Source organism: Anolis carolinensis, chromosome 3 (genome assembly GCF_035594765.1).
Source record: "Anolis carolinensis isolate JA03-04 chromosome 3, rAnoCar3.1.pri, whole genome shotgun sequence".
NCBI classification, from domain to species: domain Eukaryota; kingdom Metazoa; phylum Chordata; class Lepidosauria; order Squamata; family Dactyloidae; genus Anolis; species Anolis carolinensis.
The window spans coordinates 30,081,311-30,099,926 of NC_085843.1; the positions used below are offsets into that span (position 1 = coordinate 30,081,311).

The 18,616-nt window shown below is 38.5% G+C and overlaps 1 protein-coding gene across 5 annotated transcripts in view; it reads right to left on the reverse strand.

The window, feature by feature from the left end:
- Positions 1–18,616, reverse strand: part of atp8a2 (ATPase phospholipid transporting 8A2) — a 445,463-nt gene that overhangs the window by 10,461 nt on the left and 416,386 nt on the right. For 4 of the 5 annotated variants that reach the window (XM_062974659.1, XM_062974657.1, XM_003225514.4 and 1 more), the window contains exons 34-36: positions 17,768–17,856; positions 13,355–13,459; positions 1,186–1,277 (exon numbers count right to left, since the gene is read on the reverse strand). In XM_062974659.1, the coding sequence (XP_062830729.1) occupies positions 1,186–1,277; positions 13,355–13,459; positions 17,768–17,856 (286 nt within the window). The remainder of the gene's footprint in view (positions 1–1,185; positions 1,278–13,354; positions 13,460–17,767; positions 17,857–18,616) is intronic. The other variant, XM_062974656.1, reaches the window with a different exon arrangement.

Genomic DNA, 18,616 nt, shown 5'->3' on the forward strand with positions numbered 1-18,616 from the left:
AAGAAAGCAAAACTTTAATGATCACAAATCTTTTAGGAAGCTATAGAAGTTCAACATTTGATAACTTTTTGAGCATGTGTATAAAACTGAACGGAAACACTTGTAAGATGTACGTATGTGAGAATGTTTATGTAGGTTAGAATTTATAAATGGTATTTTCTCAATGACAATTTTCTTAATCTCTCAGGCAATAAAGAAATGCATATCTATCATAATCTTTATGGTAAATGAAGATCAGTTTGTACAAAAAGAAAAACAAACTATTATTACATGCAAATAACTCAATATATTGTAAAGTGGTAAAATGTATTAATATGCCAAAGAATCTATTTAGTTTCTCCTTCCTGCAGAATTTTATCCATGTATTTGAAGACTGACTTTTTCTGTATATTTCTTTGGTGGGCTACAATTTATTTCAGGGGTGCTTTCCACCTTTACTTTCCCTTATGTCCATTTAGCAATATCATTTGCAAGGGATGACAGAAATTACAGAGGATTATGGATTGGGCACTATACCCTCCCACTGCCCCTTTTATTTTAAAAAGGCAATGAAAATTTATGCTCGTGAGAAAAAGAGGCAGGTGACTGTAGCAAACCCTAACTTGTCTGGCTTATTTAACATTGTCTACAGATAGGAAGGACAGGTGTACAGAGTTGAAATGTATTTGGATATCTTCTTGTTATTTCCTATGGCTATCAACCCATAGAAAAGCTGAGGGATGCCTTCAATAAAGTATGTAGCCCCATAGATCTTGGCTGAAAGCACAAGATCTTTGATTCCAGCAGTCAGATAATTTCCCAGGCTCCATCCACACTGCCATATAATCCAGTTCAAAGCAGACAATCTGGGATCAAAAACTGGATTATATGGTAGTGTAGATGGGGCCTCAGTTTCTCTTCTTCTAACATTTTCTTAACTTATTTCAGCTGCTGCAAACTAAGTTGAAAATGCAAAAGTAGTCTGCGTCCAGTTGACTCAGTGGCAGCACAGGGTGGGATGCTTTCATTCTTAGCAGGTTCAAGCAAAAGCAAACTGCTGTGGCCCGCTCCTAATTTTTGTGTTCTTCTTCATTCATAAACACTTTTGTCATTTTGCCATTATCTGATATTGTTTGGCTAAATGTATCCTGGCTTTCCTTCGTGAAATGTCAGAGGGTATGCGTTCACACATGGTCTATTACTTACGTGACACCCCTTGCTGCACAGAATGAGCACGGAAGAGGCTTGGAGGGGTTTTTCTGCCGAGTCTTTTTAACAAGTGGTCACGTTCGTTCATGCTATAAAAACAAGATCAAACCAAGTGAATCTCAAGATGGGGATAATTACTTTTCAAGGAAAATAAACACAAATAACAGGAGGACACTATGCCAATACTGCCAGCTCTAAATGCCTTCTTATAGTACCCTTTTAACATAAAAAGCACTCTGTATATGAACTTTCATTGCAAGACATGCACATGTATATTTGGTACCAGAGTTGCAGTAAAGAGAAAGGGAAATATAAAGTTATATAGAATACAATGAACTCTTTGCTTATATGCAGTTCCATCACAATGAACTGATTTCTTTTTCCAAATATGTTTTTGTTTTCTACTAAGCTATATGTAAAAGCAGTGTGATCATATACTTGAAACACGGTCTCATTTTATGTATATCCAACTGTCATCCCTCCACCAACCAACTCTTTTTCTGCCCAGAGGCTGAAGTACAAATTCCCCAGATTGGAAATTTCATGTCTGGATCATAGATCAGCACTTTTTTGCCACCCTCTACAAACTTACCATTGCCTAAAAATGAAAGGGTGGCTTTTTGGGGATGGGAAGGGAGATTAGTTATTGGTGTGGTGAATAGGACAATTCCAACTTCCAGAATGACAAAAAAGCCATTGTGTAGGCTAAGGTTGGACCTATGCATGCATAAATCACTAATAAGATGCTGGCCCATCAAGTGATCAAAGGTAGTGATCATTCTGATATACACTGTTTCCAGTTTCAGAGGCAGAAGACTTTTCAATCTCAGTTTGCTTGGGGACATGCATGGAAAGGTACTAAAAAGCCCATATGCCTCCAATGTGTTTCCCATGGATATTCCAGTTGGTCACCACAAGACAAATTACATTAAACTAGAAAGTCCTTTAACCCTAGTCAACAAGGCTTTTCTTATGTTTGTTTGTGAAATATTTGTGAGACCCAAATTTAATTTAATTTCATTTATATGACCCCTTTTCCCCAGAGTGGGACGCAAGGTATCTCTCCCAAAGAAAACCAATTTGAAAACCTAAACAATAAAAGCATTAAAACAGTTAAATATCTCCACAATAAACAGTTTAAAATCAATTAAAATACACAAAAGAGTTATGCTAGTGTAATGCCTGCAAATCAAATGCCATTTTCATTGGGGAAGGGGTTGAGGGACACAGGTCTAGGTGTAGCGCTGCAATCCTTCATGAGACTGGTATTCCTGAAGCACTCAAACCAAGTAAAAACATTGCACAGCTGGAAAAGGCAACCAAAACCATCAGGAGGCTGGGGTAACTTGCTGAAATTCTTTACTGAAGGCGTATTGTTTCAAAAAGAACAGAGTAAAGATAGCATGGAATGGACAGAAACAAGTTTTCTTCTTCTCTTCAATACTAGTACATGGGATCAACAAATGAAATAAAATACCAGGAATCCATTGTGAAAAATGCAAAAGAAAGGACAAATGTCTTCACAAAACATGCAGCCCATTGTGAAATTTACTACACTATACAATTAATGTAGTTTGATACCACTTTAACTGCAATGGGTCAGTGCTATGAAATCCTGGTGTCATTTGGTAAGGCACCAGAACTCTTTGGCAGAGAAATCCAAAAACTTTGTAAAATGACAACTCCCATGATTTCATATTGTTGAGTCATGGAATACCTCACAAAATTAATGGCGACACAGTATGTTGACAGGTGATTTAATAGTAATACAAAGTTGCCACTGGATACTCATTCGATTAATAATTGTTAGAAGTTACTTTTGGATAACAATGAGGGGCAACAACACTGGATTTAAAGTAGTTGTTCCTTATTCCTATGGATGAGGGAAGTGTTCCATCCATATTACGTATATGCTTTCATGTTACATAAAGTGGATGGATTCCCTCCGCGTTATCTTTAAACATTTGATTAGGTTCTGCTCCACAGAAGTCTATTTCTTGCAGTCCAAGTTGATCTACAACAGAATAAAATAATGCAGGAAATGTGGTGGTTCCAGCCAGACATTTCAGGGAACACCTAGAGTCTCATTTTCCCCAGACCCCCACTCACCAATGATGCTTATAAGCAACAATCAATTGCAATGAATAATACATTCTCCCTCCATTCCAATAAGTAACAGAATAACCTGAAGTAGGAACAAAAATAGTGAAAAGATTACTTTATCAAATGGGTGTCCAGATGACACAACATTAGACATAGTATGTCCATTGCTGGGGAACACCAGATACCCTGTTTATGGGTGTCACATAGGCATTTTATAAGCCACTGTGAGAAAAAACTGACTAAATCGACCTTTGGTCTGATTAAGCATGGCATTTCTTCTGTTATCAGGTTCACTAAGTGGTTAAATATCAAATTTCCTTTCCTCCTAAGGAGAACAGTAAACACAACACAGAAGTATTCTTAGCAACTCATGCCAAGACCATTGCAGTATCCCTAATCTTGTAATCTGACTTTCAGAACACAAGGCAATGCAAATACACTCCTCCTCTTCAGGATGTCATGCAAACTGCTTACCCTCCCATAAGTGAGACAAAAACCTCAGTTCTAGATAACTGGTCTGTATATTCCTGTGTTGTTTATTGTATCTGGAGAAGGCAAGCATGTGCAAAATAGTAGATACAGGAACTTGGCACTACTGTGAGTTTACAGATTTTGTATTCAGCGTTCAGTGTTCAGCAGTTTATTACGGTCTATGACAGATTTTGTAACAGCTGCCCACAAACTGTGGAATGACCTGCCAGAAAAGCTGTGACTGCTTGATACACTGGCTGTATTTAAAAGAGCATTAAAGACCACTATCTTCTGGCAGGCCTATCATGGTGGTTTCTAAATTATGAATTCATTGTTTTTAATATGTATATAGTAGAGTCTCACTTATCCAACATATACAGGCCAGCAGAACATTGGATAAGCGAAAATGTTGGATAATAAGGAGGGATTAAGAAAAAAGCCTATTAAACATAAAATTACATGATTTTACAAATTAAGCACCAAAACATCATGTTTTACAACAAATTGACAGAAAAGCAGTTCAATACATGGTAATGTTATGTAGTAATTACTGTATTTGCGAATTTATCACCAAAACATTGCAACATTTACTACAAAAACACTGACTACTAAAAGGCAGACTGCGTTGGATAATGCAGCACATTGGATAAGTGAAGCTTAGATAAGTGAGACTCTACTGTACTTTTAAAACTGATGTTATGCTCTTTTAATGGATTGTTTTTTAAAATTGATTTCATGTTTTAACTGTGTTGTGTATCTATTTGTTGTTGTATTTTAATTTGTTGCTCCCTGCCTCAATTCATAGGGAGAGGTAGATAAAAATCATCATCATCATCACTATGATTATCATCATAATCCCACTGCACCAGCTGAGCAATATCCTCTTATAATAGTATAGTAGACAATGATAGGCACATTGTAAGTGACAGAACAGCCAGTGGATTGCTACCAATACACTAATAAACTAAAGCTATGACATCTAAAGGCAACATAATGAAATTCCAACAATGTCAACGGTATCATCATTGATAATTTCGCCTTGGCTGCCTCTGAAATGTGCCTAAAGGCAGCCAATAAAAGTACAGTAATGTCATGTTACTGAGATGGCAACTGAAATCCTGAATGAGTTTCTAACTGAAAGTACAAATGGATAGCAGGTGAGTACCACGGATTGGATGATTTCTACAAGGGATACAGATGAAACCACTGGTGCCAGAAGAATTTAAAAGGAAGAGGCATGTGAAAGGATTCCCTTTCCCTTTTCTGAGCTCCTTTTTCTTATGTATGAAAAATGTTCTGAAAATCAGCAGCAACTTTTGACATGCAGCTGTGGGGTCTAATCCTATCGCTACTAGTTTCCAAAACACTTAAAGTCCCTGTCTAATATTATTGCTTCATTGGTCCCCAAAGGGAGAAAAAAATCAAGTGTTTATTCATAATTTCTAATAATGAGATTTCCCTTTTTACGCCCAGAATGGTGCATTTTTCCAATTCATAGGAAGAGGTAAGGTGGGGTGGGGATAATTGTTTAAGGCATCAGCTAAACCCCCAATTAACAGATGTAAAAAGAGTCTTTGTCTTGAAGCTCTTCTTCTCCTCCCTTCCCCGAAAGCCCAGCAGTCCCTAATCCTGGGCAAGAAACATCTGTCTTTACACATTCAGATGAAGAGCATCAAAACAAACAGAATAATTCAAAGCTGACCACGGGGTCCCATTGGGCTCACTCGTCGAAGTAATTAAAAAAAGATGAGCTTCACCACCAATTAACCTACCAAGCACTAATTAGCGTTAATGAGGATTCCAGGCACTTGCTGCAGCTTGACCCAGAATGTCCTCCAGAGTTCAGTAATTGGCTGATGGCAAAAGCAGAGTCCAGGCAGAAGGAGAGGTTAAAGTGGGAAGGATGCAGGTGCCGGCTTATAGAGCAGGGGGGCCCTGGGAAATGGCAAGCATCTGTACACAGAAAGAGTTTCATCCCCTAACAAGGGCTGAATCTTAGAATCTGTGCTTTGACATGACTGGTGAGCCATGTTCAGAGTAGCTGTAGTTTCCCAAACCCCACAGCCAGCCATTAGCTCTAGAAATGCTACAAGAATATTGGGGATGAATCCAGAAGTAACAGAGATTACAGCGACTTCCCCTACTCAAGCCCCAACTAAGATGGGCAATATCACCACTGCTTTTTAGCCTTCTTATCTCTTCTTTATTTTAGTGGGGTTCACTTCTAAGTAAAATGCCATTAAAATTGAGGAAACTAGTAACAATCAGCTTGGGACCCAGCTGGGAAAAGGATACAGATATTTAGCACCGGAGACGGTAGGGGAAGGTCCTCCTGCAGCTGGCAAAGTTAACCAAAAATGCTATCAGGCTTTTCTGTATTTATTAATGCTGTGCCATGAAATAAGCAATTTCCCCAATTAAATATGCAAATTGTTCTGTGAAATAAGCACATTTTCACTGTGAAATACAGGCCAACACATGGCCTACTTTAACTTTGTTGCAAGCCTTGCAGTCCCCCTCTGGTTCTTTTCCAAAAATATAATTAATAATAATTGTAGAAAGATTTCCATTTGCTAACATATGTGATAATGGGTTAGATTTTTTTTTTTGGGTAAAGTGACAGCTCTCAGAATTAAACCAAGTCATGAACATCTTCTGTTCCTTTAAAATGCAAAGTAACAGTGGAGTATTAGACATGTCTATTCAAGAAGTGTGCCTTATTGTTGTCAACTGGGTTTACGCTCAAGTAACCAAGTACAGGCTCATAACCTTAACTGGAGAAGTGCTTTTCTTTTAGCTTGTATGAATACATCTACCCTGTCACTGGCAACAAAGCTCTAATAAATGTCAAAGGGAAATAAAGGAGGAAGGAATTGAACTACTTGCAATTTATTTCACACTTCTGAAGGGTTGTGAATAAAAGTCTCACAAGTCTGAGGCTTGCAGTATGTTCTGGAGAAATAACATATGCCTAAAAGCACATGGAAAAATATTGAGTGGCTTAAAAAACATATGAGTTGAAATGCATGGAAACAAGCAAGGGGTAGGGAGTATTTAAAATGCAGGTGTTTAAAAGTTTACAAAAGTGCGCTTTTTAAAAAAAATGCACACACACCCTTTGTAGGAGAAAAAAACCCAATTCCCAACAGACCCCTCAACCTCCGAGATGCCTACTATAGATGCGGGTGAAATGTCAGGAGAAAATGCTTCTGGAACATGGCCATACAGCCTGGAAGACTCACAACAACCCAATTTCACAACCTGATATGAACAAAGGACAGAATCAAAATGCAGGTGGTACTCGCATTTGGAAAAATGCAATTGAGACAGAAAATATTTTCACATCTCTGCATTGGTCATGTCCATTACTTCTACTTCTGTTCTCTTGCGGAAAACAAGGGATGCTTTATGAAGTGTCCAATGTAAACAACCATCTTAATAATGTGAGTATTCTTTTCCTTTCTCCTCTTTAAATGAAAATATTTCATACCATCAGACACAGTATTGAGGTATGACTTGGGTGTTTCTCATGCTCCTTCTCTTAGTATACATGGGACTACCTGAAAGAAGGAGCTCGCCAAAGCATTTATTGGAGCTGAGAAAAGTCATTTTTTGAACCTGCAGTCAAGGGGATTCTAGTAGTCCAAACAAAGAACTTTCTCCAAAGTTGACATTTGATTGTTTTCACAAGGCTCTCCTGTGAGATAATGTTACATGTGGGAAGGAGTCCTAGCACTACCGGCTCACCATAGATCGGCATTTGTATTCAGGCATCAAGTAAAATCTGAAAGGAAGATAAATACAGATAGCTTTTGCAAGGCTGGTCATACAATGAGAAGCACTTAGGTGAAAAAGAATCCCCGCCACAGCACTGCTTTTAACTGGCCAGAAAAAGTGAGGCTCTTGAATTTTAAACTGTGGGAGAAGATCAGGTTTTGTGTGCACAATTAAAATCAAAAGACCCAGCTAAAAAAGCTGAACTTTTGGACTGTAAATCTAATGCTTCAGTTACAGAAGGAGCAAACAAACTTTGAGCAGATTCAAATATACACACTCAGGGCTATTTTAATCCAAATATGTTCCTATCACAGAAGGGGGAAATATCTACAAATCATGACTATTTTGAGAAACTGTTCACACACAGTCCCAGTGTTAATTTGTTTAGAGCAGGAACAGACAACATGCAACAAATTGGATGCATGATGCTCCTCTGTTATTTTGGGGGTTTCTGCTCCCCCATATATTGTGGCATTGGCAGTGGCATGAAGATGCTATTTCTCATTAATAGAAGGCACCCCAAAGGCCAAGATCTCATATATTCATTCAGTGGCATGACTAGGTGCAAGGTGTGTGGATTACCTCAGGTGACATCACCAGAGGGGAGTGACACCAACATGACTGTCTATAAAATGTATGGTTTTTAGAACAATAAACATAACCACAAAATATTTTTGTAAGTCCAGTTTACAAATAACATTTCAATATACCAACAAATCATGCTCTTGGAACCCTTTCTGAAGCACGAGTTGGCTTTAAAACATGCTCTCCACATTCCTTGTTTAAATAGAAATTGTGGAAGATTTTATAGTTGCCATAATGGCAATTTTGATGGCACAAGACCAATAATGCTGGCCATTTATGGAAGGGTGTTCACCCCATCCCTGATAATGGTCTACTTGCAGTTTGATGTATATATCAACACAAAACTCAAGATGGAATATGTTTCCTGCTGGTATCCTATCAAGGCATAACCATTTCTAGTTTCTGAAAAGCTGCTACATCATGTATCACTACTGTTTAATCTATAATCTCTTGAAAATGCATGTGTAGTAAATCACATAGGTGATCTGTTCCATGTGCCTTGCAGCCCTGTGAATAACTTCTAAGAGTTAGAACTTACTGCAAGTAGACCACAACATGTGAAACTAAGAGGAAGATATACATAACTGATGCCTATATGTGAATACATTTAAACACAGAGCCCTGGTACAGAAGAAATATTCTACATGCTACAGAGAAAGGTGCAATAGCTCAAATGTGGACTCTGTACAAAAACAATCAACATTAAAATACGCATAAGAAAGAAGCCAATGTAAGCAAGTCTCCTTTGGCAGAGAAAAAGTGAGATATAAATACTACTACTACTACTGTCTCAAGAAAGCAACCAAAGCCATTGGGCTACAATCCATTGTTTTTGAATGACGTTTTTCAACTGGAGGGACATGGAAGTTGGTTCTCTATTGATGGAGAAAGACTTCTTCTAGATCTAAAACAAAATTGTACCCCAATGTCTCTGAAGGGACATTGGGGTACAATTATAGGGGTACAATTTTAAGTATTGGGGTACAATTTTAAGTATTTTTGCTCCTTGTGTGTGCATCATGTACATATGTGTTCAGTCTTGGGGGTGCAACCCTCCAAGGTCACCATTGCCAACAGTCTTGCAGCTATGTCTTTCTCTACATCCCACAGACACTCCAGCATAGTTGCATCAGTCAACAGAATTTTGGCTATTATTCAGACATTTTTCTCTATAAATAAAAATTAGCACATGCAAGTATTTTGCAAATCACCATCCACATGTTCCTCCTTTTAAAAAGCCATTCACGAGTGATCATCTTTGGTTACATGGATTCCTGAGTTATTTCAAGGTAAAAGAAATAGGATGGTAATCAGTGCAAACTGTTAGCAAGCATGATGTGAATCAGAACTATCAGAAGAGAGCATATCACAATATACTTTTAATGGCAGGATGTGCTAAAAGAACAAATGCAGTGCCTTGCTTTCTCCAACTGCTTCCCTTCCCAGAAGACAAGCACATGTTTTCAAGCAGGTGTGAAGGAGCCAGGACACAAACAAGGTGATAAAAGACAGAACAGCTCTCAAAAGGCTCTTGAGAGGCCTCGCAAAAGCATGACATATCAACTTCAGGCAGGCCGAGACACTCCACCATTATCTAGTTCACAGATGGACCACCCAGAAATCTTGGGTGCAATTAAGAAGGAGAAAAAAAACAAATGCAGGGTGGAGGAAGGGAGGTGGGGAATCCTTGAGGGAAGGCACAAGGGCCAAGGGGCTGGCAGGGATTCCTGACATTGTCTGCTTGCAAGCATTCAGGGAACGATGGAATCTCATGAAGAAAAGGAGCACGGATGAAAGAGAATGTAATGAAATAAATGGCTGTGAAAACATACAATCTAGGAATGAGTCATAGCATGGCTGTTACATTTGCGGAATGCCAAATCAGTAAGTAAACATGGCCGAGGGAAGCTGATCACATGCACTGAGTCAAGTTTCAACCACTGTGTTACACACCCAGAGGGAAATACACACACAGCACTTTCCAGGTGACACTGATCAAGATGGCTTTATAAACAAAGGCTCTGCTCCCCAAAATAGTGTGTATGGAGCACTTTAAAGAGCAGAGATTCCTTGTACGGTGAGGGGAGAAGGGGAAATAAATCAAACCTTCTGCTTCCCCTCCTCAAGGGCTGATTAGAAGGCTTTCAGATTTTTCTAAAGGTGTATATAGGCATAGCACTGAGAGCTGGACTGGGGATTGGAACTACACAGACAAAACAATATTCATAGCAGAACTTGGGAAAGTTACCTGCAGGATAAACTATTGCAATGGCACGCTAAAGCAATCCATAACTGAGGAGCAACATGATTTTAGGTACCAGAGTACAATCCTATGATGCCTCAGTTATGGAAGACTACATTGTGTCTTTAATATTCACTCAAATTCAAAGTAAGATTTCCAGTTGCGAGTTCACGGATATAGAATCCTGCTTCTGGAAGTGCTATGAACACAATGCACCTTATTTTGGAATTACACCAATATATTATTCAACTTGTCATAAAAAGGAAAGAACAAATAAAAACAGTAATGTGATTTTTACTGCGGACATATACCAGAGTTTTCAACAGTTGGAAAGCTATAACAATCAGTAACACCACTAGGAATTTGTGAGGAGAAGGATCCGTTTTCTGCCTTGGATTTCAAAATTCATTAGTTAGGCAAACACTTATGCCATTAGAGATCTAGACAACTGAGTGATAATGTACAAATTGGCTAAAATATAACCCAGACATTCATGGAATATTAATTTTATGTTATTTTATGTTATTACCACTGACATTCAGCATGTTTCATTAGGACACATAGTTTACTGTCTCATGGTTTAGTGTAGGCACTATTTAAATATATGGAGTTGCAGCCTACTTCAGCTACAATATGACAATTAGCTTAGTTCAGAATATATGTGAAAGACTCAAAGGTTGATCCTGCCCAAGCAGAATGGAATCTGTCTCTGAAGTTCCCTTCCACTTAGGTTGGTAGCTTAGGTTTGTTGAAATCCTGCTTAATTGTTGTGAAGTTTCCTGGCAGGTCACATAGTGCCATATTGTTTGAAGAACACAAGTGTTAGTTATAAAACCCTTTTGAACTCACAGAGCTCTTCCATTTGCTGAAGCACAAAAGAGGCTAAATGAAATCTTTTTAAAGGGCTGGGTAAAGAGAGAGAAATCACCAGAATCTCCGATTTAGTGTCTTTCACATCACACAAAAGTCCCCTGGCCCCCAACTCCACAGCACAAAGTCTTGCACAATGAGGAATGTAATAATGGCAGGGGGTTCCATATGGTGTAGCCACGATGGAGAAGCACTCAGGTTATTGTCCAGTTTGAAAGCCCTGCTAATTATGCATCTTAAAGCTGAAAATCTAACAAATGGCATGGTTAAACTAGGATACTGTTTGCTGGAAGCCATAGCCTGGAAAAGTTATTGTTAGACTACAACTCCCAGAAACATCAGCTAAAACAGTCACAAGGTGAGCTTCATAGAATCATTGAATTCTATGGGAAGAGATCTTAAGACCCATCTAGTGAAACCCCTTGCCATGTACAAAAGATGTCCCTCTAACCTCTATTTGAAAACCTCCAAAGATGGAGTGTCCACCATCCTTGGAATCTATTCCATGGTTGAACAGCTCTTAAAGCCAAGATGTTCTTCTTGATGTTTAAATGGAATATCTTTTGTTGCTATTTTAATTCCCTGGTTTGTGTTCTAATTTACAGAGCAGCAGAAAAAAGTTCACTCCATCTTCTACTTTAAGTATGGCTATCATCCCAATCTTCTCTTTTTCACACTAAACATGCCCATTGCCCAGCTTCCTAAGCTATTGCCCAATGGATATGGCTTCCAGATCTTTGATTGTCACAGTTACCCTTCTTTGGGCATGTTTTAGCTTATAATAACATTCTTGAAAGCAGACCAAAGCAGGATATAATGATACCATAACTTTCTTTGATTGGACGCAGTACTCCTGTTGACGCAGCCTAGGTGTCACACAACCTCTATTACAGAAAAGGATATACATTTCTTATAATGACAGCTTAACTTTGTCAGTCTGAACTACCTCCACCAGGAATATACAAAATTGCTAATGGGACTTAAATACTGTATATACGGGTGACTATAAAAACTCTGATTATATGTATAATCTCTGTTAAAAAATGCACTATTGCATATTGTACCATTATGTATCCTTGTTCAGCTATTCATTTCTAGATTAAATGGTCTTATATGTTTTAGTACTCTATAACACTATTGTGTATAACAGTTGACTACTTGTTGTTTTGCTTTTTAGTACATAAATCTATACCAGTATAAGCCAGAAAGACCTAAGGTGGCATACTTCTCCTAACTTGCACAAGAACGGCCAGGAAGCCTTCAGGTATGGCTCCATTCTGCCAGCCATTTATCAGCCATGTTCTGGACAAAGAGGAGCAGCCTTTACACCAGGGGTACTCAAACCTTTTAAGCAGAGGGCTGGTTCACAGTCCCCCAAACTGTTGGGGGGCCAGACTATAGTTTGAAAAAAACATGAACGAATGCACACATCTTATTTGTAGTGCAAGAGAACCATGAAAGAGCAATACAATATTGAAAACGAAGAACAATTTTATCCAACAAAAACTTACCAATGGTTTACATCAATTATTAGTAATAAGAAATCATTACATCCAAAATTATTCTAACTTTCTAAAAATGCCCCTTAATGCCCATGCTGTTCTAAATTAAAATAGTATGAATTATTTATTTATTTGTTACTAAGACCCTTAATATCATTGACATTTATTATTATTATTATTATTATTATTATTATTATTATTATTATTATTATTATTAATTTCATTATGGAAAATGATCAAACAAAGGGCAAAAAGTAATTCTTAAATGATTTCCATACTTTGTCAAGGACATAAAATGGATGGGATCAAGCAAATTAACACTTTCTCAGGGATTTGGGAGAAGCCAACTTAGAGTGACAACATAGTCCAACAGAAACATAACACAGAATTGTATAAGCAGCACTATACGGAGCTCTCGGACTGGTGTTTGTAGCAACATATGATGGATGGAGCAGTGAAAAATGGAAGCTTTAAAATAATAATAAAGCAGATGGATGGGTCATATTGCTGAGACTGGAGGATTCCATCAGGTAGCAATGCATGGAGAAACAATAATGATGGGAGAGGGGAGAATATTGATTTGGCATGCTTCCAGTTAAGATGGAATTGCTCCCACCTCTTTCCATTACTATCACGCAGCATAGATTTTCTCAGCTCTTTGGACTTAGCTTCCAATTCTTGAACCTGCTCCAGCAAAGTTTTATGGTAGGTATGCTTGGCCCTGTATCACATGAGAAAAAGACACAAAACACACCAACACATCAGCTTTCATTGGTTGCAAAAGACTCAATTTTTCCATGCAAAGTGAAATGGAAAAGATACGTCTTCTGTAAAGCTGGCCCGATACATTGTGGGTTATTCTGGGATCTCTTGTCAGGCTGTAGACGATGTGGGGCCCAAGCCATGACTGATTTTATCAGATATTCTTACTAATAGTAAAAGAACAATCTGCATACACCTCATCCTCTCATGCTACATGTGCACTTAGGATAGCAGTGATCTTTGAAAGATTTGAACAAATCAAGAAAGTTCAGTGATACAGAAAGCCTACACAAGAGCAATATCTGGCACAGTATATACAAAGAGACAGCAAAACAATTTGCTTTAATGGAGCACTCTTCTTCTATTTGGACATTATTTGAAAAACCCACTATACAACTGACAGGTGGGACTGCTGATGTCATGGGTCTGCTCAACATCTGGTCATTCAACTAAGGGAGAAAGAATTCATCACATATTCAGAGAAATAGAGAAAAAATCCACTCTGTCCTTTACGCATTACATATTAAGCCACTGCCTTCTACAGATGGTTTCCGCTCTTTTCATAACATGTCACTGTCAATGAGACAGTCAGATAGCCAACTATATTCACCTACCTTACTTACTTACTTAGGCGATCCCACGTAGTTCGAGGACGATTGTCTTCCATTTCTGGTGTCTTGGGGATGTGTCCGTAGGTGGCTGAAGAGACATATTCTTGATCTGCATGTTCTACCGCAATGAGGACATCAGTTTCCAGGTGGAAGGCGGTTCCGGTCAGGGTTGGCTTGACGGGCCTTCCTCTTGGCACGTTTCTCCCTTAAGCCCTCCATTCGTGCCTCTTCGAATTCCGCAGCACTGCTTGTCACAGCTGACCTCCAATTAGAGCACTCAAGGGCCAGGGCTTCCCAGTTCTCAGTGTCTATGCCACAGTTTTTAAGGTTGGCTTTAAGCCCATCTTTAAATTTCTTTTCCTACCCACCAACATTATGTTTCCCGTTCTTGAGTTCGGAGTAGAGTAACTTCTTTGGGAGACGGTGATTGGGCATTTGGACAACATGGCCAGTCCAGCAGAGTTGATGGTGTAGGAGCATAGTTTCAATGCTGGTGGTCTTTGCTTCTTCCAGCACGCTGTTTTCCCAAGAGATTTGCAGCATTTTTCTGAGGCAAAGCTGATGGAAACGCTCCAGGAGTTGGGTGTGATGTCTGTAGACCGTCCACGTTTTGCAGGCGTAGAGCAGGGTTGGGAGGACAATGGCTTTATAAACAAGCATCTTGGTATCTCTACGGATGTCCCGATCATCAAACACTCTCTGCTTCATTCTGAAAAATGCTGCACTCACAGAGTTCAAGCAGTGTTGTATTTCAGTGTCAATGTTGACTTTTGTGGAGAGGTGGTTGCCAAGGTAGCGGAAATGGTCAACGTTTTCTAATGTTGTACCATTAAGCTGTATTCCTGGCATTGCAGAAGGATTAGCTGGTGCCTGTCGGAAGAGCACTTTGGTTTTCTCAATGTTCAATGAGAGGCCGAGCTTCTCGTATGCTTCTGCGAAGGTGTTTAGAGTGGCTTGTAGGTCTTCTTCTGAGTGCGCACATACTACATTGTCATCGGCATATTGGAGTTCTATAATAGATGTTGTGGTGACCTTGGTTTTGGCTTTCAGTTTGCTGAGGTTAAATAGCTCGTCATCTGTCCGATAGATGATTTCCACTCCGGTGGGAAGCTTCCCATCAACAAGGTGAAGTATAAGAGCGATGAAGATGGAAAATAAGGTAGGGGCAATAACACATCCCTGCTTGACACCTGATTCCACCTTAAATGGGTCACTTTGGGAGCCGTTGCTGTCCTACCTACCCACTCGTGTCTTCACTGGGCAGGTATTTAGATTGACAGGTCTGGAATTGTTTTGAAGCCAGTAACGTGATTACATTCCCCATTAAATCTGGCCTCAAACTCCTCTGTAGGTTGGTTGGTTTGTTTTATTTCCAGGAGAGATGTGCACCAGAAGCATAGGAGGTGGGGAAAAGGGAACATAAATCTCCTGTAGAAGGAAGTTTCATAAGTTGGGAGCAATGACGAAGAGCCTCTCTCCTGTATCCTTTGAAGCACACTAAATCAAATATCCCCTCTCCCATCTTCAGCCCACTATAGTTCCTTCCTTCCCTACCTCCTTCCCACTGTCCCATTGTAGTCCTTAGGTGTCTGCAAGCACAACAACATATTCTAGTTAGTATCCATAAGTGTGACACCGTATGCTGTTGTTATGTACTTGCCAGATTATCTGAACACGAAAATGTTTCTGTTCTAGTATATCTCACAATGGCAGTCACAGTATATATTGAACCACTTATTTTTGTTTGAGCATTTCTTTCTTCAGAAGCCCCTCATCATCAGCTCTCATTTAGCAATAATAAACAGGATAAACTGCCTTCAGCTCCCATCAACAAATATACACCAGATGTGGGTTAGTGGAAAAGATCGCAAAGGAGCTTGATTCTTTGTGACTTTTTGCCTCTTTTTATGGACGCTCGCCTTCAACATGCAAAGAAAAACATAGTTGGAGTTTCCCCACTCATCCACAAATACCAAAAATAGATTTTACTGGAAGAGGCTGAAGAAAACCCAGTCAATAAAATATCAATTCATAAGACTTGACGAATTGGGTATCTCACCGTAAGATGACAACATGATGGTTCATAATATTTGGGGGTCATGATATATAATTTATATGTCTGATCTTTTTTAGGCTCATTTCTGTTGGTCTCTGTTGGAGAACTAACAATCATGCACGTGTCTAAATGATATGTCTGTATGCCCTGTCTTTGCTCTCTTCCATCTTGTCAGTTTTATGATACGCCCCCAATTAACATTTGCATGGATCTTCGAGTATATTCTATAAAGGTAGTCATGCTGCAAGTCACATAGGCAATGCCTTTGAAGTTAAGTTACAAAAGAGGGGTCTCCTCCTTTGTTCCCCAGTCCAATCTAGGTCTGGTTCAGTCCAGTCCAGTCCCAGTTGTTGGTTATGTAGTACCATTGTCTGTCTTCCTGCATGGGAATGGAGGATGGCCTGCTTCTTGGGCCTATATGGAATCTGAGGAATCCACCTTTTATTCTATTTTCTTTTGGATCATATGTTTGATATACTACAACCAAATTACTTGTACCTGTGTAATGCTTTTGCACAAGATTTCGTGAATAAACTGTTTTTCTAGTATATCAACCAGTTGATGTGGCATTTTTTGATTTGGCGTGCTGAATTCACTTTGTCTACGTGCATACTTGATAAAGGGGGTGCAGTGATCAGCTACTCTCATAAACTTAACTCTGCCTGTTTTCTTTATAAACACAAGCTCTCCTAACTTTATACCTCAGCTCATTCCATTGTGTCTTGACTCTGCTAATGCTATACTAATGCAAGGTTAAACATTTTCAAACAAATTTGTTTTGCCTCTGGCCTAACAGCCTGAGACCTTTCACATTTTAGCGTAAACATCCAAAAGGTCTCTCTATCAAATAGGTATCAAATACACTGTAGAATTAATGAAGTTTGATGTCACTTCAACTTCTATGGCTCAGTGTTACGGAATTATGGGAGTTCTAGCTTGGAGAGGCACCAGTACACTTTGGCAGTTTAGGCTAAAGACCCTGTAAAATGACAACTCTCATAAATCCATAGAATTGAGCCATTACAGTTAAAGTGGTGAAAGACTGCATTAATTCTACAGTGTAGATGCATCCATAATCCCTTCAAGTAGAATTAGGAAAAGCGATAGTGCGTAAAGCCATGGCACATTATGCTTAACTCAATGAAAAAAAAGACAAAGCTACAAGTCTTATACTGAAACACATGACATACAGTAAAGCTTTATGTTTAGGACTTCATATGAATACTTTTCTGCTCGCACAATAAAAGTAATACATATTCATTATTATAAAGTATTCTCCTAGAGTTATTGGGATTTTTGTAGTCCTGTTAATGGGAATGTTATCTGCATCAAAGATTTTTACAGTGCTGTTGTTGATTAAGAAAAAGGGCGTCACCTACATACAGAAAAGCTTTTGCCAATCAGGCAAAGAATCATTTTATTGCTTTCGATAGAGAAGCTAATGTGTACCTTCTGTCCATGTATATAATTATCTACAGTAATGTAATGCTGATAATATAGTCAGTGCTGTTTTCATTTTCATTTTCAGAAAATTATGTTCCTTTAAAAAAAGGAATATTAGTTGTTACAATAGCCGCAATGTTTCGTTCTTCCAACTTACGCTCTCCATGCCACATCTTTAACAAGGCACGCTGTGGGCACCAGCAATAAACCGAGCCAGAAGTATCCACATCTCAAGACCATGCCTGCCTGTCAAGAAACAGCAATAAATATGGCATTAATTATCATCATATTACAGTTTGCAATAGTGATATTAGAAAGGGTAAGGTATGATCACAGCATTGCCAAAAAAGGAGAAAGATATTTAAAAACTAGATCAATATGTTGCATATTCCTTTATCGATATGTAGCATATTGATCTAGTTTTTTTAAAAGGAGAATTACATTAATAATTTTTATTTCATTGTATTTACAACCCATTTTCCCCAGCACTTTATAAAACTAAAATTACTATAGTTTTTAAAGGACTACAGTTAAAAACATACAAAATGTTATCATTATTAAAATGCAATAATAGTAACTATAATATTAAAACAGGATTTTAAAACAATTTAAAACACTTCCATTAAAAAGGAAATAAAGGCAGTATTGCAGAAATCTACTGAAAATTATTTCCTTAGAATAGTTGCTCAGAATCTTCCAAGATAAGAGATCAATTTTAGTCACTGTAATAACAACGTTAGCAGATATTGATTAAGGCTCTAGTCCTATGGTCCCCAGAAGGGAATCTCTGAATCAATGCCATAGGATTTTTGGCAGTCCTATCCAAGTTTGCAAAGAGGTCTTTTGCCATAGAGGGACACCCAGTTCTTGTGAGGTTGTGGAGAAATCTACAGTAAACTCTCATCTAATATGAAAGCTGTGATGTCAGCCAGTTGTGTGGTGGAGATATAAAAAGGAGAAAAAAAGAGAAAAAAGGTATCCCAAAGACATATGAGAAAAGACCCCT